Source organism: Watersipora subatra, chromosome 7 (genome assembly GCF_963576615.1).
Source record: "Watersipora subatra chromosome 7, tzWatSuba1.1, whole genome shotgun sequence".
Taxonomy (NCBI): domain Eukaryota; kingdom Metazoa; phylum Bryozoa; class Gymnolaemata; order Cheilostomatida; family Watersiporidae; genus Watersipora; species Watersipora subatra.
Genome location: NC_088714.1, coordinates 7174231 through 7201134, shown reverse-complemented (window position 1 = coordinate 7201134; position 26904 = coordinate 7174231). Strand labels below are relative to the sequence as shown.

Genomic DNA, 26904 nt, shown 5'->3' with positions numbered 1-26904 from the left:
GGTATTAACCCAACAGACTATGGAAAACGTTAGGTGAGTTTCCGAAATCCGTCACTAGGGTGTATCGATTACATGGTTGAGCTGCCATTGGTGGTTTCAACTAGCCTTAATGGAAATCAATTTTGGCCATAAGATATGTAAGGAGAAGCGTTGAAGAGGGGAACTCAAGCTTATTGAAGTCACAAATATTTGAACTATAGCAAGTTTTTAACTGACTCACCAACACTTCTATTCACGGAAGGAAAATAATATGAATGAAAATTATTTGCACCAGAAGTGCCGGTTCATTGAATGGCAATAAAGTTTGCGAATGATCCCTAGACCTTGCGTAAATGTCAAACTTGGTACAATAAGGCAAAATTTAAACTTTACTCAAGTGGTCACAATACGCTGAATCAGCACACCTAAATCCAAAGAAAGCGAGCGAACAGACTAACATCCTACAGTATTTTCCGTGTTAATAGTTTTATCACTAATTATAAGAACAACTTTTATCATTCACTCGAACTATAAAATACTTTAATAATTTTAATACAGCTTACTGACTATATGCTGTTTGGGATACCTACAAACAATCCACGTCACAATGAAAGGTGTATAGTGGTATCAGTTTACAAGCATATGTAAGAGATTACAAGAGAATTAAATTAGTATTACATATACTAAATAGCAGTTACCTTACTGTATGGGCGTTTCAACCCAAGTCTTAGAAAGTCATGTTAAACATTAGGCACTAACATACAATGTCAGTTTCTCAAACAACCAACATTTATGTTTTCCATTAAGATAGCCAGTTACGCATGATTTGGAATATCTGAATGCTAAAGAATTTTATGACGGTTTTTGCAGAGATTAAAGAATGCTGCAACTTTTATTCGCTTACTAACACACAACCTTTTCAAACATAAAAACGCGTTTATTAAATCAGAGTCTGATACAGCTACACATCTCGTTATTATCACGGAGCTAAAATTTGAATCACGCTGTATATGCCTCACAACCGGCTAGTTTTTGTACGCCTTCTGACATGTTTAAACAAAGCCTGAAGGGAGGCTTTGTTTGCATTAGTGAGTAGCTTCTATTCTCATACTAGAAACATTGCTAAGGTGTTCAAGGAGCAGCTGATAACGTAAAGGAAAACCGAAACCAGTCAGAAGTATAATTGTTATCCTGAACTATATAGTTATTTGACCTGTCACCAAACTGGCACTATAATATACTAAAAACCATATGCTAATTGTTACTTGAAAGGGTAATACATTAGGGTAATGACCATCTTAAGTGAAAAGCATTAACAATAGGTAATGTATTACAAAGAGCGATACAAGACACAAGCCAGACAAGAGTTTCATGCATAGCCACATGCAGAGTATAAATCAGAGCATGGTTAATATTAGCCAGGAACGAACATAGCAGCAGAATTGGTTTCGCTTGACTCTAATACTTCTGCTTCCTGAGTAATAATATCAATTTGTTTAACTTCTGGGCTGATCTGTACAATCATCTACTCAACACTCTTTAAAAAAAAATTAGTCAAAAATTTAGTCAAAAGTTCTGATTATCAGATTTTAAATAATAAAATGTGAGTGATGGACCTGCCAGAATTAAATAATGAAGTTAGCAACAAAATGTTCTCCATTTCAGCCATCTGTTGCCCTTGCAGCAAAAATTGCCTTGAAATAAAATAACCCCAAATACTTGCAACGCCACTGCTATACGCTATATGTAAATTATCCCTTTTAATCACTGTCTATCTACGCGTAACAAGCAGCCTTTAGGATAAAAGCTGCCGGTACCGCACTATTCATTAGATGCAATGGGTTCTTTATTTGAGACTGAGCAGTGTAGATGAACCCAGAAGGACAGCATGAGCACCGAGCAATCACTAAAAGCCAAAAGAAGCATTACTCATTTGCATGCCTGATTATGGCTGCAATTACTCACTTTAAAGGACCGAGCAAACTTGGGTTTAATGTCATATGCACAGACATGCATCAACACTGCCTGCAATGGAAAGCATCTAGGACTAGATCTGACATTCCATATGATGAATGTTCATGTAGCAGATTAATAAGTTAGAGTTGCCAGCGCACTAAAACTCTTTCAACTAATGAAGATAACCCTTCAAATTATTTGAGATGAACAACCTATCCAACTGATACTTTAACAAGATTTCCTGAAACAGTTAAAATATTACATATAAATTGTACATATGCAATGGTTGATAGGGCAACCTTTAGACAAACAAACTAAATTTGAATATTTGAATATAATAACCTTGACTTACGATCTTTTATATACTAATTCGGTAAATTTGGTAAAATGTAACATAAAATTTGAGCAGCTATTTGGCTCAACAAAGGAAGTAATTTCCAGGATGTGATGTTAAAATTAATCAGTATATCTTGTGAGTAAAAGTAAAAAATAAAAGAAGCTAAAAACAGAAAACTAAATAAATTTAGTTAATTTACACCCAAATTTGCTCCGAGCCTAAACTTTGTCACGTCTCACTATGGTAAGATAACCACTGATAACCTCTTTTTACTGATTGTTAATCAATTAATTTAATTTGTAATTACCAAGTATCTTTTAGAGTTAAGTGCTTCACAGTTCTACACAGTTCTGGTTTGTCTTAATGCTATTGCATGAAAGTATTTGTCATTGTTTTTAGGATCTAGAATGAATTAACCCAATTACAAAGTATTTTGATAAGAAAATTTTTAACAACATAAGTTTCAAGATGTGAAGCAAATCTTGTAACAAATGTATATTGTAGTTTGACTGTATTTGACTCTAAACTCCAAATTATTTTAACATAAAACTTTTAAAGCTCATCGAAAGTTATGCAAAAACTGATAAAAATTTAAAATATACTTTAAAACTGGGTAATTAAGAAAAATATTAACTAAACTCTAGCTATTCTATGCTGCAGTAGTCACCATATCTCTATCACCATTTCTACCTTCAAAGTTACGCATTGCAGTGCCTACACTTCTGTTTCTGTGTTTCTGCAAAATATTGACAATAAAAGCTCCTTTTCATTGATAACTATTAATTTATTAATTTATCTTTCGAAGATAAAGTTAAGTTTGCATAAATTTTATATAATACACCTAAACATTTTGATCATTAAATCTTTGTACTGTAGAACTAACCAAATGAAATACAGATTTTTCTTACCGCCAAATTAGTTTCAACGCACGGCTGCTTTGACATACAAAGTAAATCTCACAACTAACTTACTTGTTTTAAGCATATATCTAAATGCATCGAAGAATTTATTGCGAATTGCAATGCAAATTGATGTACTCATATTTAACTGGCTATTAAACTATAACTGGAGGTAGTAGTTATTTGACCATATGAGATTCGTCCCATAAAGCCTTTGACAAGGGTTACATTGAGTGATGGCCAAGATAAATTCCCAGAGCACCAATATGCAATATTGTCATAGCTCCAAGCAGTTGCCCAAGCATAATCCAAATGTATGCCTAAGAGTGTAAAACCTTAGCCAAAATTAGTGTCACTAGTGCAAGCAGACAAATTTCTTATCTGATTGAATACTATTTCTAGAGTTCTATTCAAATTAACAATATTAATTGGTAATACTGTTGCTTTAATTAAGACTCGTGCGCCTTTTGGAAATACCAAGTTACCTGCAAGGTAATGAGGAAATGGTTGCACAAAACTGAACAATGCAATTATTAATAAAGCATGCATGTTAAAGCATTAAACACATCGAGTTATGTTATGTGGCAAGATCGAAAAAAAAGTCATTGCATAACCTTGGTAATGAAATTGAAATATTTCCTAATTTATTCTAAATATGGAACTTGAGGTACTCCGATAGACCATGCTGTTCAGCTAAATACACTACAGACTAAAAAGATCTTTAGTTCCCATCAACCAACTTTCCCTCTGGCTTCAGAAATGCAATGTGACATCCTTTTTAAAATATAAAGAAGAATACCGTAAAACCTCTATTTGAACGCCACCTTCATTCAAACGTCACCTCTAATTGAATGTCACCATAGGAGAAGGGTTGAAAAACACAGTGCGACCCTTTAATTAAATGCCACTTCTACTTGATTGCCACTTTGAAAATTTTTGTTTTTTACAAACCCATAATAAAAATTGATCAGTAAAAAAGTGTCCTCAAAATGGTACTAATAATGATAGATTACCCTAACAACAATTAATTCTTTCATTGTTGCTGTAGTGATTGCCATGGTTTTAATGATGGTGCACCCAAAAAGATCCGTCGTCACAATCATCAAAACTATGATCTGATTTAAAGTCACTAAGGTCTAAATCTGATCAATTGTCTTCAAACTCGTCCATAATGTGGTTTACAATCTCACCTGAAAACTAGCATTTTGAGGAATGATGAGAGACTCTTTAGGAACGCCGTTCAACGTAATTGTTACAATGTGGAGTTTCCATCAGGTTATTTATTGTATGAATATATTGACAGGGATAAGGTAAGTTGATTGCCTAGCTCGGCTGCTTACTCCGTACTTGTGAGTCATAAAAAACACCTGGACTACCCATAACATTGCCATAAGATCACGCATACTTGGGGCACATAAGCCCTTTTTTGGGAGGACAATATAACAAAATCGAAAATGTCTGTGTACACAAAAGGTACGCTAGGGCGCATTAACCAGAATCTCCGATTAGTGCGCCTCTAGCGGTGAAAGAAAATGCGAAACAATGCCTAACAGTACTGTTCCGTTAGGCACTAGGTTAAAAAGCGTCGGTTAATACGAAACAGTGCCGTTAGGCACTGTTCCGTTTTAAACAGCAACGTTGGTGCCGAGTTAAAAAGCACCGTCCTGAGTTCTGCAGCCTATACAAATGTGCGGCCTATGTATTGTTTTATTATCGGTTTTTGGAAAATAAAGCAGATGTGGCTTATATAGGGGTGCGGTTTATAGTCCGAAAAGTATGGTAATTAGTTTTGACACCACAAGCAATAAATCATGCATAAACTGTATTCAATATGTATTATCTAATTATAAATGGTGGTTGATTATTAATATAAACAAATTGACCAAAATATTATGCCTTATGGATATAAGTTTAGCATAATATGTCCATGTCGATATGGCACTAACATCGACACGAATCGACATGTCGCGCAGCTAGAGTACAAATATATTAACCCTTTAGCGACCGCGAGGTTACGATGGAAAAACCGCTAGCGTACCAGCCAATAACTGGCGCGATTTGAGCTTTTGACATGACCGCATAGAAACTGCAGTAACTTACATCAAAATTGTGGCAGTTACATAAATTGACATGCATAGGAAAGCTGAGAAATTTATCTACAAGCTGATGCTTCTTTTATGTAGATAGCTTGCAAATATTTACCAACAGAAGTCTCAACTTGCTGAAGCAGTGAATTTTTTATTTTTGTACGTCATTTTTAATTGTATTTTTTAAATTGATAAAGGCAATTGACAAGGTTGTCTAAATAATTCTTGCATAGATTCATATCTTCACAACAATTTGCAAAAAAAACTGGGCGTCAAAGAGCATTGAAAGTGTAGATATGAGCTCCGTTACAATGCAGGAGCGCCTTTCCAAATTTTCACCGCGTGACCCTAACGACCTGCGACAATCGAGGCTTGACATGGCCGACTAAAATTGGCTATAACTCGCATGCAAATTAGCATGGAGCTATAAATAAATATGCATTTGAAAGCTTAGAAATTTCTCAACGGACAACCATTTATTCCCTGCAAATCGGCTGTGCACACTTTAGTCAAAATTCTGATTTAACAAAGTTGTCACCTCTCTATCATGAAATTTCGATTACAAATATATTTTTAAAAGCAATATCTCTGCCAAAACTGGTTTATGATAAACATATGCACGGTGTCATATGTTTACAAGAGTTTGCAAAAAAATTGGGTTATTCAAGCTCATCAAAAGTTGAGTTAGGTGCTTCTGTGCATTCCGGGAGCAGACCTTGGAAATGCTCCTATCGCCATGGCGATAAGCAGTGCAACTGTTACCCGACATGGCTTCTCAAACTCTGCTATAACTCTCGTGCAAATTGGCATAAGACTGCAAATGAATATGCATCTGAAAGCTGAGACATTTTCCTTCAAGCAGCTTGTCGAGACTGCAACTTGAGATGAATATATTCACAGATATGATTTTTTACTGGCAGATTTATGTGCATTTCTTGAAATTATAGATTCAAGTAACAATTTTGCATATAAACTCATTGCACGGATTCAGGTGTGATGCAGCTAAGATCAATGTGTGCTGCAGCAAGGATTTACTGGTTGTGCACAAGAATTGAGTGGTGAGCCTGTATTCACACATTTTGTGAAGCAGCAAAAGACAGGAAGCAACATTTATTATGAGCAGTTACAGCAAATGATGGAGAAATCATTCTGCTAGATGGCAAAGCAATATGAGAACTGAACTCTTTTGATAAGGTGGGTGATAAGGGCAATGGGCATCAAATACAACATATCAATACACAACAAATACAATAGATAATGACATTTCAGCGAACGTATGTACAAAAGCTAGCAATACAAAGCGAGGAAGCATTTGCAGAAACTAAATAAAATACAATTTGTAAATAAATTTATTTTGCATGGTCGGGATCAAAATATGACTCGCATAGAGATATTCCACAAGAGAATCTGCTGCCGGTACCTTCAGCTTTACTTGCTCATCACCCATGTATACAGACAACTTGTGCACATAGCCAGAGACAGCATCGGAGAGCAAATAACTTTGATCCATATCTGTTAGATGGAATACACTGTCTGAAGTTGAGCCGTCCTTTCCATGCCAGCAAGCTTTCATCTATAGATAGAAATTTATCAGGCAGCAAAACAGAATACAACCAGTCGCATATCATGGCAAAAACACTTTTCAACTTGAACAATTTATTGCCAGCAGGGTCTTCAAAATTGTCAGTAAAAGGTAAACTTGCTTCTATTTTTCTTTCTACTTTCAATTTTATTAAAAATCCGCGTAGATGATGAAGGAATGTGGAACAGTAAGACAACAGAGTATGCTTTTTGAGAATACCTATATGCAAAACTAAACCAATAACTCGCCACATATATTTATCATCAACAGGCTCCGAAGCATCGCGATGTTTTTGAAAGCCATATTTATTCGTTTCGTTAAATATTACATTTATCATGGCCAATGTTATAAAAAGCTTCAAATAATAAAAAATACCTGTTTAAGTATTCGAACTTATCTCCTGCCATGCTGTCATCAAAATGTAATTATTTTGGATTTAAATCAGCTCCTCTTTGATATCCGTCATTATTCCCTGTTTCAACGCCGGCCGTTTCAATCCCACTTTCGCAATCCAATTCACTCTGGCGATCTTCTTTTTCACTTTCATCGTCTTCCCCACATTCTTCTGACTTGAAATACTCTTCTTCACTTTCGAACCAGTCGATATAATCCACTAAACAAATTTTTTAGCCGAGCTCAAATAATCACAAACGTCCATGTTGATCCGCTTTCCATGAAGAAAGATCAAATCTTTACAACGTGTTCTTTTTGCACATGCGCATAAAATTTATTATTTTTAGCCTCAAAACAGTAGTAAAAAACTTACTGAAATTGCTCAAATTTTTAATTTTAATTTTTAGCCTTGTTTTTAAAATAAATACAACGTTTTAAAAAAGGTCTATCGAAAACGGCAAAAATGTCGGGTTTGTCGGTTTTGGTACGCTGAGACATTGCTCGTAAACCGACAAAGGTCGGTTTTGGTACGGAAAGGGTTAACAGACATAAAGAAAGGTGACAGCCTAGTTGGGCTGATGCTTACTTCGTACTGGTGAGTCATAAAAATAACACCTAAACTACCCATAATATTGCTGCAAGGTCACACATATAACAGTAATGGCAGCCATTATTGAGGCATATCCAAGTCTGTTTTCTACATTAACTCCAAAACTTTACAGTTTTTTCTTTAAACTGCAAGCAACACTATCGAAATAATTAATACCTGTATCAGGCTAAGTTCCTTGTTGTTCCTCGTTTAACTCAGTCTGATACTTTGAGGTATACACGAAATGGTTTAGCAAAAATGCTGAGGCCGACAGAATTAATGTAGTTCTATCCGAGGGAGAATGCAACAAAATATAGACGACATTATCATCACATTGCCCATATAAGGGTTAAATTTATTTTCCCAAAATTCTGACGAGCTAGTTGAAAAATGCAATGCCAGTCTCAATTTGAATGGCACCTCTAAACGCCACTATAGGAAAAGGGTTGTTCAAATAGAGGTTGTATGGCATCTTGGCGAATAAAGGAACGTTGGCCTAGGTTCCTTGCAATTAGACTAACATAGACTGCTTCACAATACAACCTCGCTAGCAGGTGCAAGCATGAACCAGTCCTGGTAATTAGCCTTCAAACGATATTAGTAAGTTTGCATGTATTTGTTTTAAATGCTAAAAAGTAATGGCCTGTAGTCAGTCAACTCACTACCTCTAAACAGACATCAATTGATTACAAAAATGTAGTTCTTTGATAACTTTTCTTAATCATATTTACAGCTTACATACCTTCTTATGCTTTTTTTCAAGCCTTCCCAGCTCGCTGCTCTGTTGGGAAATGGCCTTCTTATATGGCTTGTAGAGTTTCAGATGCTCAGTGCCCACCCCAACCATGTCATCGGCTGCACAAAACAATTTGATCTAGCATCCACATTGCAATAGTTTATTGAGCAAGTTTTGTAACATAATTATAGCATACAATTGTCTGTAAAATGAAATGTTCAGCTTTAGGTGAAGTAGAATGAGTAAAGAAGGCCTGAAGGAAAACCCTCCACATAAGCAAATGGTTGAGGCTTTACCTAGTAGTTACCAAATACAACCAAAAAATTGTGACAATTAAACAGGCCTTGTGTGCATTCAATGAAAGCGCGGCTTCAAAGCGCAAAGACTATTAAAGGTTGACTTGCAACAAAATTTACATTACAGTTCTTAGGTATCAAAAGGTTCACCATGTCTTACTCTGCTGTGTTGTAGGGGTAAAATATGTGGAAATGTGATTACAAGTTTTTAAAAGGTCAAAAACGAACAGTTAAAAATGGCCATAGGTTGGAATCCCTATATTTTGATGACGTACACGACTCGACGTGGTTATTGTTTTGACAAGTGATGTTATCTCGTGAAATGGAAGGCCAATAAAAGGCTCAATATAACACTTCTTGTAGCACTAGTTTATGACAAACACTTTGGGTCGTACCGAAAAGCCTGTACAAAATATAGATGCTCGCTACCTTAGTTTCGTTTCAGCTTGCTTGGTCTAATCATCTAGTCATGATCTGATCATGTGACCCATACTTCTGCAGCATTTTTTGACTGTCACAGGTGACCAACAGACTCCTCATGTTTATCAGAGGATGATATGCACCCCCTCGAGCTAAGGTTAAAACATTAAGCTAACTTTTAGGCTAGGTTTGAGATATCAGTGCTAAAAATGATAGCATTACAATGATAATGAAATAGACGCGTAAGGACAATAGACATGGCTTTATTGAATGCGTGAAGTTTATCTGGGAAAATATTTTTATGAATAATGTTTTGAAAGGGATTACAACCTACAGCGGTTTCGTGAAGGCTGCGATTAACTGTTCGTTTTTGACCTTTTAAAAGCTTGTAATCACATTTCCACATATTTTGCACCTACAGCACAACAGAGTAAAACATGGTGAAACTTTTGATACCAAAGATCTGTAATGTGAATTTTGTTGCAAGTCAACCTTTAAGCTAATGTTTTATATGTGAGAAACGAAAGCGATGCCTGAGTACTACAGTGTAGAACAAAACCATGAAATTCCTAGACTTACCTTTTGTAAACTGCACCAGCCATGGGCAAAGAAAATCGACCAAACTTTTTTTAATCAAAATAAATGCTGACACGAATTAAACTTTGGAACTGACATTTAAAGTAACTTTTAAAACCATTGATACTGTGCAAAATTAAACCTAAAAGACAGTGGCACTCACAAAGGATTCCTGAAACCAAATATATCTAGTACTGTGTTTACACCGGTCCATATTTTACAACACATTTTTGTAAAAGGGTGTAAACTCTCTGTTTTCAGTGTCTTCGTGAATCCAATGACATTTGGCAAAAGTTGCCAAACAATACAGATATGTCTAAAAAGAGCGTGCTTTTCTGTTAGCGATAATGTAATATATCCGTCAGTGTAGCCAGCTCTCTATGACCATCAGCTTTATTCATCACTTTTTGCTAAACCATCGGTAATCTTTGTTTAAAGCAGAATGAAGACAAAAGAGATATGATGTTAACAACAAATAAAAATGCCTACCATGAAATCGCTGATGTATTTCTGCTTTCTTGGCATTATCTAGAATGGATTCTTCCGGTGATGTAATAAATAAGGGCATGCTGGAAGCTATGTCTGTAAATCAGGTAATCACAGTAATAAGTGTTTTTAAAGAAAAGCAAGGTATCTTGTTTGTAAAATGAGCCAATTGGAGACGAGGCCACACGGAGCCAAACAGACAAGGGCAGCTAAACTATGCCTAAATAATGGAATTGACACGACTGAATGTCGCTAAAATTCTTACAATGCACCTGCATAGAAGTCTTTACTATCTATAAGTAGCTCTAGCAATGGCAAGAGAATGTGCATGTTCAGGAAAAGTTATTGGCAGAGCAGGTTGAGCATGCGGTGGATGTAGCGGGTGTATAATACGGTTTCATCACTACCTAGGTCACTATCACCTATTCCTATCATTTTGTGGATGTAGCGGGTGTATAATACGGTTTCATCACTACCTAGGTCACTATCACCTATTCCTATCATTTTGTGGATGTAGCGGGAGTATAATATGGTTTCATCACTACCTAGGTCACTATCACCTATTCCTATCATTTTTCCTACCATGTTTTACTCAAACTCCCTATAGCCCTAACAATGTACATTCTAAAAATTTCTGTTTATAAGAAAAGGCTTATAGGCTTCCATCGTTAAGCTGATGCACCAAGTAGTCTGAATTTGCTGTAACCTAATGTGGCTTTAGCTAGCTGAGTAAAAAGGTCTGGTTATGCACGAGCAGGAGTCGCACAAGTCCTGAACAAACAACTTTTTACTTTGTATCACTTCACGAAGATTCATTTGGACAATGAAAATTGAGAGCTTTTTAATATTTAGTAACTAAAAATATTGCAGTTGTTGCTTTTTTTATTTCATTTGTTTTCGTAAAAATGATAACTTTCAAATTAGAATGGTAGAGAGAAAAATGCATTCAAAGACACACAAGCCACGGGTAGATTTTAGAGCAGTAATTGTGCTGGCCTGAGCACCACTCATATGCTTCGTGCTTAAAGCGAATTACCATAGCTACTCCGAGGTCCCAATGGTAGAGAAGGAGTTACGGATGGTCTGGTGGAAAGGACTGAAAGAGTACCATTTGTAGCAACACAATATAATGAGGATATAATATGATATAATATTATAAAAGCCTGAACTAAAATAGCCCGATTGTGTTAAAAGAATCAAGCGACATCTGAGTTTTCATAAACAAACGTTATTTAATATCAGGACGAAGTGTGACTCTACTTTCCTGTTCTGAATGAAAGAGTTCAGCTTTACTATAATTGTTGGTACTAGGCTAACTAGCAAAGAGACTCGTTTAATTTGCCTTCAATAGACAGACAATTTAGAACAGTTTTTATGTCTCAAATATTTCAAAAGTAGCCTTTATTTTTATTCGAACTTTATTTGTGCTGCCAAACGACAGACACACTGAGAGCAATTTAAGACCAAATAAAATTCTAGTCTTCTCACAGAACTCAACTTTGTTAGCCTTGACACATACCGAATAAGCAAGAACTGTGTTAATAATGATTAGTCAAGTGAATAAATCTCACACACATGCTATATATAAAGTGTAAACTATCACCGTGTTTATTGCAAAACCAAGCCGTGTGATGACATCCATAGCTGATAGTTACCAAACAAATGCAACACTGAGCTGAACGCGCTGAGCAAATGTTCAAAACAGAAGTTGCTCAACAAGATAACAAACATTATAAAATGACTCCGAATGGTGCAAAAAACGCTTGTACAGAGAATTCTGGGTAATTTCATGTAATTTATCATGGCGCAAGTTAGCGATTGTTGATGTGAAGACTGTTGTATGATCAATTACGATCATAGACCAGAGTCTTTAGATGCATTACTGCAGATTTCAATCATGCTTTGACCAAATCGTATTCAAGCCGATACAGTCAAGAGAAAAACCAAACTCATTAACTCAAGAACAGACACAAAGAGTTAATGTCGTATGTTGCGGCTTGTTTGGCAAAATAAATGGGGACTCACGAATGTTCGGTCTAGAAGGAGCAGGCGCCATGGATTCAGAGGCTGGTATCTGAGGCATGCTGGTAGCATGGCTAATGGGAAAAAGATCTACAGCTCTAAGGTCACCATTGTCAACTCTATCCAGATGCTCCTCCGACATGTGGCGACGTTTCTCTTTAGAGTGAAGGTCAGCAGACGGCGTACTGTCAGTTAAGTCACTGCTGATGGTGTCAGAGAGATACGAGTCCGCAGACAATTTTCTAGTTACCACCTTGTGTCCATCAATGTTGTCAATCGCATCTGGGTTCCTTGACAGGCTCTTTTTTATGTTTTCCAATTTCTCCTTTTGCTGTTGGAATAAAGTGAACAAAGAGTGGCACAATGATTGTGATAGGAGATTGATCTCGTAAAAAATTGATCTGACTATCAATTGACTTGAGTACTAAAATGTGTCAAAAAACTCAAGCATCACTAAGGCGTTGAGATATACACCTTAAAGTCTCTAAGTAGAAGCCACATGGAGAAAGAGACTTGATGAAACACAACAACTAAGGAAACCAAATCAGGGAAAACAATAAAAAAATGTTGAAAAGAAGAAAGTGATGAGAGGAAAGAGTGAGAAGGGGAGAAATAAGGCAGGAATAAGGAAAGAAAGGAAGATGAGGACAGAAATAGAACAGGACAAAGAAAAGTAGATAATCCAAAGATGAGAAAAAGAACAAAGCAAAGGATGTGGACAGTTATAGAATAAACAAGAAAAAGAAACACGTGGAAACCAAGAAAGCAAGTCACCGAGAAAGGAAAGTGGTAGTGAAGTGAAAAAGATAAAAGACAGCAAGACTCACCTGTTCCTCTGTGAGTTCAACATTCATGTCAAAGTCTTGCGTGAGCATCTCTAGTTGTTGAGAGTGCTTCTCCAGATTTGACTGGTAGGCTATTGGATTGGAGAGGGCCGAGGCAAGGTCTATAACAATGAAAGCATCTATGCAGATATGGCACAAGCAAAGGTGAATTCAAGTTCTAAATGGGATAATATTGAAAACAATGAAGGAAAAATGTCCAAAAACAATGAAGGAACATGTCCAACTTACAACAGCTTATGAAACCTGTTACCATGAAATTAGGAATTTGGGGCAAAAATCTGATGTGCGCCTAGTAGTTTAAAACTGCGTAATATTTTGTGATCCTTGAGAGTTTTACTCGAAATTAAGTTCAACTGTGTCAAAAATTGTGTTCCAAAAATTGAAAAGATAAAGTATTTGGAATGGAAATGAAGTTCATCGAAGTTTATGTTTAAAAATTGTTATAACGATGTGCTTATTTCGATATATTCCATAGTTTTACATACGGTATTTTACCTTACTGTGAGAACTTTAGTTTCAACACAATGTGGCAGAAGCAGACCTTACAGGTCAACTAAGAATTTAATATTTAGAGCAAATATGTCTGTCTGTAAAAACTTAGTACACCTTGTATGTATGTAGGATCTTTGTTCGCAATTGCTTATTTAGAAAATGAGTAGCAGATCATGGTTTGTAAAAACGCTGCATCAAAAATAAAGGTCAGCTATCAAAAAAAGAGCAGATTTCATAAGTCATCCTTAATCTTTAAAATGTTGCCTGATCAATCAATTAAAACATGTCGATTTTTAGTATAGCATTCAACAAAAATAATTTTCAACCATATACCACAAAATTCTAAAAAATTCATTTGCATAGTTTACTAGGCATCACCTGACTTGTTTAGCAAACTATAAAAAAGTCTTATTACAGTGCATCCTCAGGATACTATTTAATCCGTTCCAGGGTTGGCATCATATGGTGAAAAAACCGAATGGAAGAGTATAGAAGCCATAGTAATTATAGCTTACAAACATCCCCTGGTGAAAATCATCAAAATTTTATACAAGTACTGCACATATTTAAAATTAGTAACAAAATAGTATGTCAACCTTAGTGATTATAGTTACCTACAATAACTTTAGTGATTTTAGTGTATTTATTGGTTATGATCTGCATTAAAAGGTTAAGTAAGGTTGCTATGTGCAGTATATACCGTTGAGAGTTCTTACCTTCAAGACAGATGTACGTGTAACATAAACTTTGAATTCACTTTAAATAAGTTAAGCTTATTAAACACACTTAAAGCTAAGTTTTAGTATGTATTTTAACTATTTTACTAAATTTCAACTTTTTATCCCTAAAAATTTATCACCTATTAGTTTCTGAATTCGTTATGATTATAATTTTAGCCGTTCTCATGAAAACCTGTTTCAACATAATTCGGCAAGAATGCCTGAATGAGGCTGCTTTCGTAACGAAGTGGATTTTTGTTTGCAGATAAAGAGAGGTTGTCTGACCAGTGGCCTTCTGTTTGAAGGAATTGCAACTCCAACTTTGCTACTGGTTTTAGAGCGAAAAATATTACCGTTTTACACACGAGAATTGCTGACCTGAGAGAAATCAATCATCGTGCCTCTTTCAAGCGTTATGAATATGTTTTAAGCAAGCAGCATTTCAGTGTGTTTATTATTTTGACGTACGGAATAAGCACATCGACTGCCAAATTTGAAATCGGACGAAAATTTTGTTGCATTCGTATGTTGAAATATGCGTAGGGCGAGGTGAAAAAATCAGCATGTTCCACTTTGTAAAATGAAAAAATTGTACATAAGGGTAATCAAATCCTAAGGGTGCACTGTATGTGCAGATACACTCACAATACCAATCATTACAGATCAAGTGTGCCTTATTTGATAGTGTATCTACCTGTTAGTCGGTCTGGTACATAATCTTTGACAGTAATGAATGCAAAGAGACAAGGCATTAGCAGGGGTTGTCCTACTTCATTTCTTAGTGGTATGTGCCTGTAACCTGTAAAGCACACAACATATTACAGTTATAGGTTAAATTATGAGTAATAAAGTGAAGCGCTGCAAAGGAGCATTCAAAAGCATTATTATATTGAAGCAGTAAAATCATAAACAAATTACGAAAAATATATCACGAGTCAGAATTGAGGATCGTAGTGGCAACTTGCCTTTTTAAAAGCAACCTTATATGATATGTTCATAGATGATATGCAAGTATATGCAAAGATATCTATATACTCGTCTAGTATCAATGTATTTTGTGGAACTGGTTCAACGAGAATGTAAACTGCAAGCATAATTATAATCATTTGACTGCCATTTCTAGTACTTATCCAGCATTTTAATGAGGACACAACTGCTAGCCAATAGTATGAATTGTCCCCAATTGCAAGCATACTTAACCAGACAAGCCACACCAATGGCCCCTCCCTTAATAATGGGTATTATTTGGGACTACCTTAGAGTGAGGTAGAGACAATTGCAGTTGAGTACTCTGCATAATTAACAGCGAGGGCATAAGAGGAATAACTTATTTTGACTGTAATGTAATGTTATTCTCGAATGAGATCAGAAACATGCAAATCATGGATTAAGGCCAGTGATACAAGAGATTATCTGACAAAGAACACTAGTTAAAAAGCTTCAGCACTGAAATAGAGGTTAGTAAAGAAAGAGACCACATGCACAGAGGTGTCGCAACTACCAAGCTTCCAGGCGAGCATTCCAAAGCGAAACTTCATCTATAAATAGTGAAAGTATGGAAATAAATGGATAGCGTTAATTGCGATGACTGCGTAAAGAGTAATGAAGCTTGAGAAAGGGCAATGATGTCCACATTAAAGAATATCAAATAATCAATATGAGAGTGGTTAGAGAGATCAGTTACCCGGGCAAAGGGCGGAGACAGGAAGTAATCTGTGACCGATCATCCTTCCTTTTTCTTCATAGACAGCGACCCTCAATGTGGCTAGATGTGGGAGCACCACCTAAAGTATATTAGAGAGTAACAAAAGAATAACAACAGACCCTCTAGGCATCAACCAGTGCTTTGTAGGAAAAGGTGCCTATTTTGCGATATTAAAGGAAGCATAGAACATTTTCCCAGCTAATTTAAAGCTACTCGATTACAAACTGCTCAATGTGCATAGTATATAGCAAAATACCGTACATCATCCAATACCTTTTGAAAGACAAACTCTTCCTCATCATATTTTGGGTTCAGGCCATTGGCCATAACTATTTTAGTGCGAAACTTTCGGCGCACTGTATCAGCAGGCAAGCCATACATCTCTACCTCCACATATGTTCCAATATGCTTGTCAGAGAGGAAGTGACCAGAGATTATCTAAAAAGAGTAATTAAAAACTGTGTGAATGTAGAAACTTACCAACAATGTAAGCCTACTTTTGAATTTAACAATTGTACAGTGAATAAGGTATTATTGGTTTGTATCAGCAACTTTACTCTTTTTCCCGTCACATACATTTGGTATAAGATTTATGTTTACTGTAATTTTACGTTATGTTAAAGGAAGCGCACACCTTCAATGTCGATTTAAAACGATTGTTTATGCCGAAAGGTCTAGGTTGTACAGCAAAAAATATTGTGCATGTCTAAAATAAAGTAAAACAAAATTATATATTCGCTATGTTAAAAGCGGTGTCTGTGTGTCCCAATCCTAGATTAGAGGTTGAGATAAAATATTGCATTCAATGCGACTACAACTTGTGCCATTCAATTGGTAAATCGGCACTCTAACGTCTGCACCCACTGACTCCATTTAGGTTTTCATGATTGTGCAGCTACTTATTCTCTATGCTTTATCGACACACCTGACAATCTCTCACGGTGAACCAGACTGCCAAGGGACTAGTACGTATAGTGGATATTCTAATATGTCGTTTTATCCCATACACGACAAGTGAGAAAATGATATTTGTAAGGTAACTATGGTACTCTCGTTAATCAAATCGAATTTGAGGATGTGCACTGACTTGATGCTTTACGCTGTATAACATTTCTTACATAATACGAAGCAAAAACTACAGAAATCCTATATGTTATGTAAAATTTACGTTGAAGGACGTTTATATTATAGAAACATCTACTGTACTAATAATACTTATCAAAGAAATCTTAGAAAATGGGAAAGACCACGTAAATCGCAGCACCTTGATAGCAACATGTCCGGCCACAATACCATCTACTGTACTCTCTGCAAATGGATCGAATGTCTTGTCCTCACGCCTCATAAAGTCTGGTTTAAGGAGGTAGCCTGTGCTAAGGTTCATCTCAAATACCCCTTGGTTGAGCTGCATAGGTAAGTCAAGGGTTTGGAAATTGAGGGCTACCAGCTGACAACCTGCATTCCAGAACACCTACAAAAAAGATACATCGATATGTACCATTGTGATACAGATTATAATGAAAAAAGGTGGCAAAAAATTGTCTGAAATGCTCCTGGAATGCGCAAATCACTTAACCTGCGACAGAACCGGCAAACCACTATTAAGTAAAGCCATGTGAACAAAATGTTTGTACATCATGCTTTTTAGATTAATAGATAGTTTAGATTATAAGACAGCTGTCATCAGTAGAACTCACTTGAGGCATGTAATTGCTGGAGTCAACACGGGTACCTCTAGGGTAAATCCTGCTCAATTGACGTTTATTATAGTTGACAAACTCGACAGGTGTCTTTTTCATTCTGTTCATGGCTACGGTTTCGACAAAGGATGACATCTCATATGAACGGTTTCGATCTGTAAGCAATCAGTGAACGCAGTAATGATTTAAAATTTCAGACGGATTACCTCAAAAAGGTCAGCTTTTGAAAGATGTATACCACTAAGAACCCTAAAATACATTCAAGGAAATGCTAACTCAGTCACATCATCTGATCAGTGATTAATCGGTACTACAAATATTGAGGCTCTCCCAGCCACTGGCCACTATCTGCAATGAGCGCCAGCATGTGCTAATGCTGACAGTAATTATTACTAACATATCATCACTTGATTAAGAAAAAATCGGAAGACTAAACTTGCAGAAGGCGAAACGCTAGTTGCAATTAAATTGTAAGTCTAACATTGAGATTTTGCGACTAGTTAAAATTAACATTTCACCGAAAACTCCTATAACTGTAAATAGATTAATCATTTTTAAACAACTACTGGACTTGACTTCCCCCTTTAAACTAGCCAAAAAACAATAAAACTACAGTTTTAGTGCCAAGAACATATTATAAAAATTGAATAACTCGACGCATACCTACTCAAATTATTGAGAAACATTATAATTCTTTTTGCACTACAGACACGACTGACTTGGCACAAAACATTAAACATAGTAATTTATTTCAGAGCATTGTGGAAACATTTGTCATAAAAATAGGCCACGATGCTTTATTTGTAATTCGTAGAAACTATTGCAATAACAAGAAAAAATATGGAAGAGCTTGATGACAAAAAGACTTAAAGAACCAGCTGTACACTTTGCTCTCAAGAGGTTTTTGTATGAGTCATCTTTAGAGTTCAGATTGGAATATAAAACGCTAGCTAACAAATTTGATGGGTTATGGCGAAGCCCTAATGCATTTCTTCTGCCACCGTTGAAGGCGATAAGAAGCTATAAAGTGGTGAAGCCGCCCTGAAAAGTACCTACTCATGGCATATTCGAATGAGTGGAACGGTACTGGAGTACAGTAGTTTACTAGGTTAGACATCTCATCAGAGGCCACGACTTCCTTGGGTGTCGCTTCCTGTAACTATGAAAAATGATACTTCATTAGCCATAAGATTTGGTTTCTAAGTTTTTAAAATTACCACAACTAATACTACCTGCAAATAGTATATATATACATATATATATATATATATATATATATATATTGATAATGATTAGAAAAGCCAGATTACATCCCTCGCCACACATTGATCATCATTTACTTTTAACATAGTAGAACTTTGCAGATAATAAATATCAATTTATTATACACTTGTTGCAAAACACGTCTGAAAAGGGATCAGCAAAGTAGCTATAACCATTTTTAAATAAAGAACTATTTCAAGTAATACCTATGTAAATCTGAATTAATCACACTGCATGGTTGTAATATGATCTACAAAAATGTAGTTGAGCCTAACATTCAAATCAAGCCGAAAGGGAAATAGCCACAAGGATAAAGGACATATTCATATCACTCTGTTTAAAATACTGATCATTTCAAGACTGGAATCTTAAATAGAGGCTACGCACCTGCCGGTCTGACTCGGTCATGTCACCATCTTCCACCTCAAAGTCAGACACTTCATAGGTCATCTGCAACACAAGCACTGCGGTATCATCTAGTGACATGACTCTAGGCTGGATAACATGACTTTTTTATTTTTCCTTTGAAATGAGAAATCCCTAATAGACATTTAAATCTGTGCCTTCATTAGTATAATTTCTAAACTATCATAAATCATTATAGGGTAACAACAAGTTATTTCACAAGCTTTTTGTTTCAATCATAGGAGTGGTAAAATTAAATCTCTACCTACATAGTGGAACATAATTTTGGTTGTCAATTTGATACAAAGTTTGTTACTGCTGTTAAAACTGATTATCACTCGCTATGAATGTGTTCACAACTTGCAGTTACATCTTCGCAAGAACATTGCAATTTATATTGTCTGGATAGCAATTTACCGACAGCACCGCAGACTATCAGCGATGAAATGGGAACCTACGCGCCGAGTATCGCCGGTAGTTACCGGAGGTGAATGCAAGAGTTTAGCGCTGTTCAAATTTCGCGAAGAACCGCATGCAAAACCTTCCCAAAATACACTGTACAGGTGAAGGTCAGCATTATTGAAACAACAAGGCGAGCGAACATTTTTTATGCAATTATTAGCGATACAGCCTAATGTGAACAGAAGTCTAGCGTCGCAAGTATTTTGCTGTGCAAGATTACCACCGGGGTTTCACATTAGATATAGGAACCAGGCTTTAAGGCCTGTGCACACTATTGCTCAAATCAATGATCAGCTGTGTGATGGACCGCAACGATGGGCTGCTATGACATCATTTTGCGATGAGAGGCCAACGAAATCCTTGCGATGAAAGCGATGGACATTCAACACGTTGAACTTTGACACCGATGATTGCAACTGTTAGCATCTTGATTTGCAGTTTGTTGACAGCATCAGATCAAATTTCAACATTTGTGAAGATCGATGTTAATTCATATTCTCAAGCATGGCAAACAACTTCACCCGTGATGAATTGCTAATTTAAGTAATTAAAAAAACAAAAGGACTGTGATATCCCGAATGCAATTTCGTAATATCTGTTGGTTGTTGGTTAGCCATCACCTACAGCTTATCTCTCATAGTGTGTACACCTTATCATTGATGATGAGGTCAAAACAGGTAATCATTGCGGTTCATGGCATAACCAAACATTTGAGTTTGAGTGAGTGTGCACAGGCCTTAATGCTGTTGTCATCTATTTCTAATAGTAATAGAGCATAGCTACAATTTTATATTACACCAGTTCACGTTTGCTCTGGAAATTTTGCTGAAATGCAGGTGTCAGCTAATAGAACCGCAACTGTAGTATGCAGCTACCCTTACTACGTATGTACATTGAACTCTCCAGAAGCCTGACATTCACAAAATAATTTTACTCACTCTGTCCTCTGACACTCCTGAGGCATTTTGAATGGAGGGCTTTGGATGAGGCTCAGAGGGGCTATCATTTTGCTCTTTTGCTGATATTTCCTGACTGGTGGAGTCCACATCATCAGCTGAAATATTCGAATTGATGACAAAATTGACTAACTGCTTACCTTATTTGAATGAAGGTTTCTATATTGATACCAAAAATCATTCACTCGCATACAGTTGTGCAACTCCATGTTGTTGTTCAATGTACATATTATTCAACGCATAGACCGTGCTGTCTAAACCATAGTGAAAAAACATTGAAATGGTCATTGAAGATATGCTCCCACTCATTTTATCATAAAATTACTATAATCAAGGACCTTGAACCGGGTGTAAATGACGAGAAAAGAATAGAAAGGTTGTCAATACAAACCAATAAAACCACAGTTACTGTAGTCATTAAATTAAAAATGTGTGAGGTGTGTGTGAAGATCTAAGAACAGGTTAGGCAACTTACATGCATTTTAGAGCTCTTTATAATGTAAAATCCCTAAAATGTAAACGTTCTCAGAACAAATGATGTTGTAGGCGCATCCACTGTATACATTAGTGCTGGAACTGGTAATAAAACTCATCAAACTCACGGGTTTTTCTTCTCTCGAGTCTCGGGTAATAGAAATTTTTACTTGCAAGTTTGGGTTTTGGTACACAAATTCGTCGAGCAGAGTGGACATAAAGTGGGTCTATTGCGCTTGCGTACTGAGCACTGTTCAACACCCTACCTGCTAACGCTGCTAGCCAAATACTGGTCGATAGAAAATAGCAAAAATAAATTGAATTATAATTGCATTGTAAATTTTAAGATATGTCTGATGTTTGGAAATTTTTTGCAAAAGACAGCCCAACTATTGCTGATGGTAACGAGACAGTTAGATGCCGTTTGTGCAATTCAACTTCGAAGCATAGTTGTGGCCCTTCGAGTTCCACGAGAAGGCATGCGCAAAAGATTCATCCTAAACAGTGGCTTGAGAGGCAAGATGTTGTTGGTACCGCTAAAAATCGTCAATTAAACTTCAAAGCAGCTAAGGAACCTGCTGCCTAATAACTAAAAGAATTTGTACATCCATCTCAACCAACAATTTATGACAATGAAAGCCTTAGTAGGCAGTCAACGACAACATCCTTAGTTGTTGCTACTACTTCAAAAGGTTTGGCGTATACTATTTTGTTATTTAAGATTTATTCAATATCGAGTGGATATAAATCGATGAAATTGTAAAAATTTCTTGCATTCTATTTATACTGTTTTTCTTAAGCCTTCACTGTTAGTAAGTACAAATTTGTTACAGAAGCACCTATTCTCATTGATGATGATGACATGACGTCTACTGAGATTGAGCTGCATTTCAAACCCCTCTTGTTTGCAAAGGAGTAGAACCTAGTTCTAGCAGTACTAGTAAAAAAGCAAAGAGGCAGCGATCTATCTTATCCTCCTTTACGGAACCCCATGGAAAGAGGCAGCGATCTATCTTATCCTCCTTTACGGAACCCCATGGAAAGAGGCAACGATCTATCTTATCCTCCTTTACGGAACCCCATGGAAAGAGGCAGCGATCTATCTTATCCTCCTTTACGGAACCCCATGGAAAGAGGCAGCGATCTATCTTATCCTCCTTTACGGAACCCCATGGAAAAAACAGTGCTCAACATCGAAAGCTAACTTCTGCAAAGTAGGTACTATATTTGTAGAGATGGCGTTCCAACATGTGCTGTTGAAAAATATGGTTTTTAAGCGATGATTGCTGAGTTTGATAGATGGTATGAAAGTAAAAAGAATGTGTTCGGGTTTCATGTAATTCCAGCACATGCCAGTGCTATAAACATCAAAGTTTGGTAGCTTTGCAAGTGATATTTATAAATTTAAAAAACTGTTTTTATGTGTGACCATTTGTAATGAAATGTGGCATATTATAATATAAATACTACTTGATATGTGAATATTAGCAGCAATAATGTAAGTTTTCGGAAGAAAAAAACGCATTTTTTCATTGTTGCTTTTTTCTGCCGCTGTAATTTTGCATTTACATAATTTTAGGATCAATATGGAAATCAGAAAATGTGTTTTGGCCTTACATTTATCATTATTAGCTCAGACCAGTGAAAGCCATGTTCTTTGCAATTAGTCTTGATTTTCTATGTTTGCTAGGTATTCCATTCCAAGTCGACATCACTTCAGTTGCTCAGCCATCCCTGAGTTGTATGACAATGTGTACGGCACCATTAAGCAGGAGGTTGCCACTGCTCAGTTTTATGCTGCTACTACGGACATGTGGAGCTCACGCACTAGGGCACCTTACTGTGGGTTTACCATTCATTTTATATCTGACTGGAAGCTTAAGTCAAGATGCTTGCAGGTATGTTTCAACACCAATATGCTGCTTCGCATTACAATTTTGTAACGTTGTTTGAAAAAAATGCTCCTTTTACGTAGAATAAACCTCATTAGTCATTACATAAAACTAAGGATCACAACTTACCAGCCGTCTCAGAGTTCTGCCTCATGCTTTGCTTGCGTAAATTGCTGCCATCGGTTTCAGCTGTCATCATCACCCCTGGGAGACTTTGAACGCTGCCTGACCATTGTTGCTTAGCATCTTTGTGAGAAGAATCATCACCTGTTCTGACAAAGTTCTGATAGCAAGTACAAGACAAAGGCAACAGAAGCGAACAACGGAGTACGGTTTGGTCATACAACATGAACTGGAAAACCAGCTGTGTAGCTAATACTAAAGGCTGTATGAATGACTGTTACATACTTCTTTGCTTAGGTGAAAAGTTATTCAGTTCATCCATATCCGAAGGTTGACTTGTTTTTGTATTAAGATCCGCTGCAACAAAATAATACTTCACCAATGAATTTAGAAAACTGTGGAGTTAGAAATACCTATAAATAAAATTGTTTGCATTTCAGCAAGTAATCTCTCCAACTTCATTTTATCAGTATTTATTGTCACAATTCTTTCTACATAATCACCCACAGCATTCTTGCACTTGGCATTTTAATGTTTCAGTCTGAATTTATAGACAAGGAGTTTACAACCAAAGATGTTAACACAGTTTGCATAATTGTTTTCACCGTGTTAACGCATTGATTTTTAACGCTATTAATAAAATAGATGTGAATAAAAATTCTTATTTCAAGCAGATTAAAATTATTGACATCTGTGATAGGAAAAATCCTTTCAAAACATGGACAATTCCCATTTCAAATGACCTTTAAAACCAAAGTCGCAATAAAAAAAAACCATGAACAAATAACAGAACAGCTACCATGAATTCCGGCGTATTAGTAGAAAATTTGACACCAAAGTTCAAGCTTAAAAGTACTAATAATCCTACTCAACATGACATGAATCAACCATCAAGTCTCACTCTTCACTATTCAAATTTTCATTGCTAGGATTTTCTGCTGGAACGTGTTTTTGTCAAACTCAATACGTGTTTTTGTCAAACTCAATACGTGTTTTTGCCAAACTCAATGTTTTTTTAGTGGTATCTGCCTGCAAGCCTATACTTCAGTAAACCATTTGACACATCCACTATCGTTCATCAATCCTTTTTGTACATGAATCATAATTCCTGACAGAAATCTGTTTTGCGACATGTATTTTCTGTTGAACATATACATATTAACAAAGGTGGAGTTTCGTTCTATTGGCGAGAAAGGCCAATACGATGTTGAAGTATTGTTTTTCGTGCCTTGAAGCCTTTACTAGAACTGCCCTCTCTCATTCTTCTGGTAACTGTTGTACGTACTGTCAACGGCACAAAAACATGGGCATGAAACCATTCTTCAGCTACGCTTTGCCCACTTCTGATGCTGAGTGAACTATCAACGATCAAACGATTTGAGCCAAAGAAGGGGGTCGGCTTAAACAGCAGGTACATGTCACAACCAGGATTTTTAAACCAAACTTTAGACCTCGACTTATACGCCGGGTCGGCTTGTACGCCAGAATTTACAGTAATTCAAAATATCATAGTATAGTAACAACGTAACTAACAACTAAACTAAGTGAACGCGCGAGACTTTTACAGTGGCGCTGGCTGACATGAATACTAAATGCTGAATATTTTTGCTGTGTGCTTCAGCAAGTTTGCTTCTTTCATAAAAATTGTAACAGGTCCTCCCGGAAACGCAACGTAATAGTGAATGCAAGCGAAACACTACAGATGGACACACCTTCGCCATGTCTACATCACTGTGTTATGAACATATCTCACTCACAAAGCTTAAACATATTGTCATAATTATGAATTAGTGCTTCTAGATAATGGTCAATGAGAGAGCCTGCATTTTGAATGTGATTTGCTTAAAAATGAGCATGCTCAATTTAAGTGTCGATGTTGAGTGTTCCTGAGCAGGATGTCACACGCACCATGAATAACACTTTAATATTAAAAATTATCAAGCATTTAGTGTTGCAAATACTTTTAAAAGATGCAAGGATGACCTTTATTTCATCATCTTCCAGACAACTTTTTGTTTGATTGAATCCAAGTTCAACAAACCAACGGTAAACAGTTCAAGTAATGATATAAAATGCACCCTCAGGATATGATTACTCTGATATATGATTTTTCCACCTTACCAAGTAGAACATGATGACTTTTTTTACCTTACCAAATAAATATTTTTTCACCATACTAATTCAACAAAATTTTCACGCGACTTCAAATCTGACAGTCAGTGTGCATGTTACGTATGTAAAAAAAACAAAGGCACCGAAACGCTGTTTACCAATAAATGTTTTCACAACCCCTAAAAGAGACACATGACCGATTTTCCTCAGTTCAGCAATTTTCGTGTGCAAAACGGTAATATTTTTCTTCGAAACCAGTAGAAAATTTGGAGTGGTGGTCCCTTTATGCAGAAAATCTGGCGGTAAGACAACTTCCATTACCTTGCAAACAAAGATTTACTCCATCACGAAAACCAGCATCGTTCGGGTTAATTAGGTTGAAAAATGTTTTAAACAGGTTCACTAAAAGTTATAGGGAAAGAAAACACAACAACTGATAAGTGATAAAATTTTAATGATAAAAAGTTAAAATTCAGTACATAGTCAAAAATACATACTAAAACTTAGCCTTTAAGTGTGTGTATTTAGTAATCTAAACTTATTTGAAGTGAATTCGAAGTTTTGTTATACGTACGTCTACCTTGATGGTAAGAACTTTTTACGATACGTAGTACCGCAGCTCATTGCAACGTTACATTTTAATGCGGATCATAACCAATCAATTCACTAAATATAATAAATTTACTTTAGGTAACCATAATTACTAAAATTAACATACTATTTTGTTACTAATTGTTAATACGTACAGCACTTATATAAAACTTTGACGATTTTTACCATGGGATGTTTGTATTATATAATTACTATGGTTTCTATACCCCTACATACAATTTTTTCACCATGTGATGCCAACCCCGAAACAGATCAAAATCGTATTCTGAGGGTGCACTGTACTAAATTACCACAAATGTATTATACAAAATTATGTAAAACGCTAAATACCAAGACCAAAGCAGCAAATAAATAATAAATGAACACTACAATAATCAATAAAAATGAGCTTTTATTGTTACTTTATCTAAGAGTCCCTTGAACTAGTGTAGGTGTAGCAATCACCAAGTTCAGTAGCAGAATAAACAATGAACTATGTGGCATAAATTACTCTAACATATATTAAAATAATTGAATTATTGAGTTAATTTGAAGTTTTCAATACTTTAATCTTTCACTTTTGCCTGTTTTTACTTTTACTTACAACCTGCAATATTTTGGAAAATTTTGAAAACAAATCGGTATGCCAAGACAAATGTTTGCTCAAATTTGGCATTGAATTTGTTTATACAGGTGATTGTAAGCTGAGTTTGACTAATAATGCTACTCTAGACCCCGCTGCCATACTATGCATTTTTCCAAGTTAGATATGAGCAAATATTCACTAGGTGTTGTCATCTTTTGAAA

At 36.0% G+C, this 26904-nt stretch overlaps 1 protein-coding gene across 1 annotated transcript in view; it reads right to left on the bottom strand.

The window, feature by feature from the left end:
- Nucleotides 1–26904, bottom strand: part of LOC137399236 (1-phosphatidylinositol 4,5-bisphosphate phosphodiesterase beta-1-like) — a 78649-nt gene that overhangs the window by 12677 nt on the left and 39068 nt on the right. The window contains exons 14-29 of the mRNA XM_068085252.1: nt 23680–23751; nt 23401–23538; nt 20888–21003; nt 19470–19532; nt 18876–18972; nt 17817–17974; nt 17384–17590; nt 16393–16557; nt 16099–16198; nt 15109–15213; nt 13186–13304; nt 12362–12689; nt 11373–11432; nt 10340–10432; nt 8565–8677; nt 1945–2004 (exon numbers count right to left, since the gene is read on the bottom strand). Coding sequence (XP_067941353.1) covers nt 1945–2004; nt 8565–8677; nt 10340–10432; nt 11373–11432; nt 12362–12689; nt 13186–13304; nt 15109–15213; nt 16099–16198; nt 16393–16557; nt 17384–17590; nt 17817–17974; nt 18876–18972; nt 19470–19532; nt 20888–21003; nt 23401–23538; nt 23680–23751 — 1994 coding nt within the window. The remainder of the gene's footprint in view (nt 1–1944; nt 2005–8564; nt 8678–10339; nt 10433–11372; nt 11433–12361; nt 12690–13185; nt 13305–15108; nt 15214–16098; nt 16199–16392; nt 16558–17383; nt 17591–17816; nt 17975–18875; nt 18973–19469; nt 19533–20887; nt 21004–23400; nt 23539–23679; nt 23752–26904) is intronic.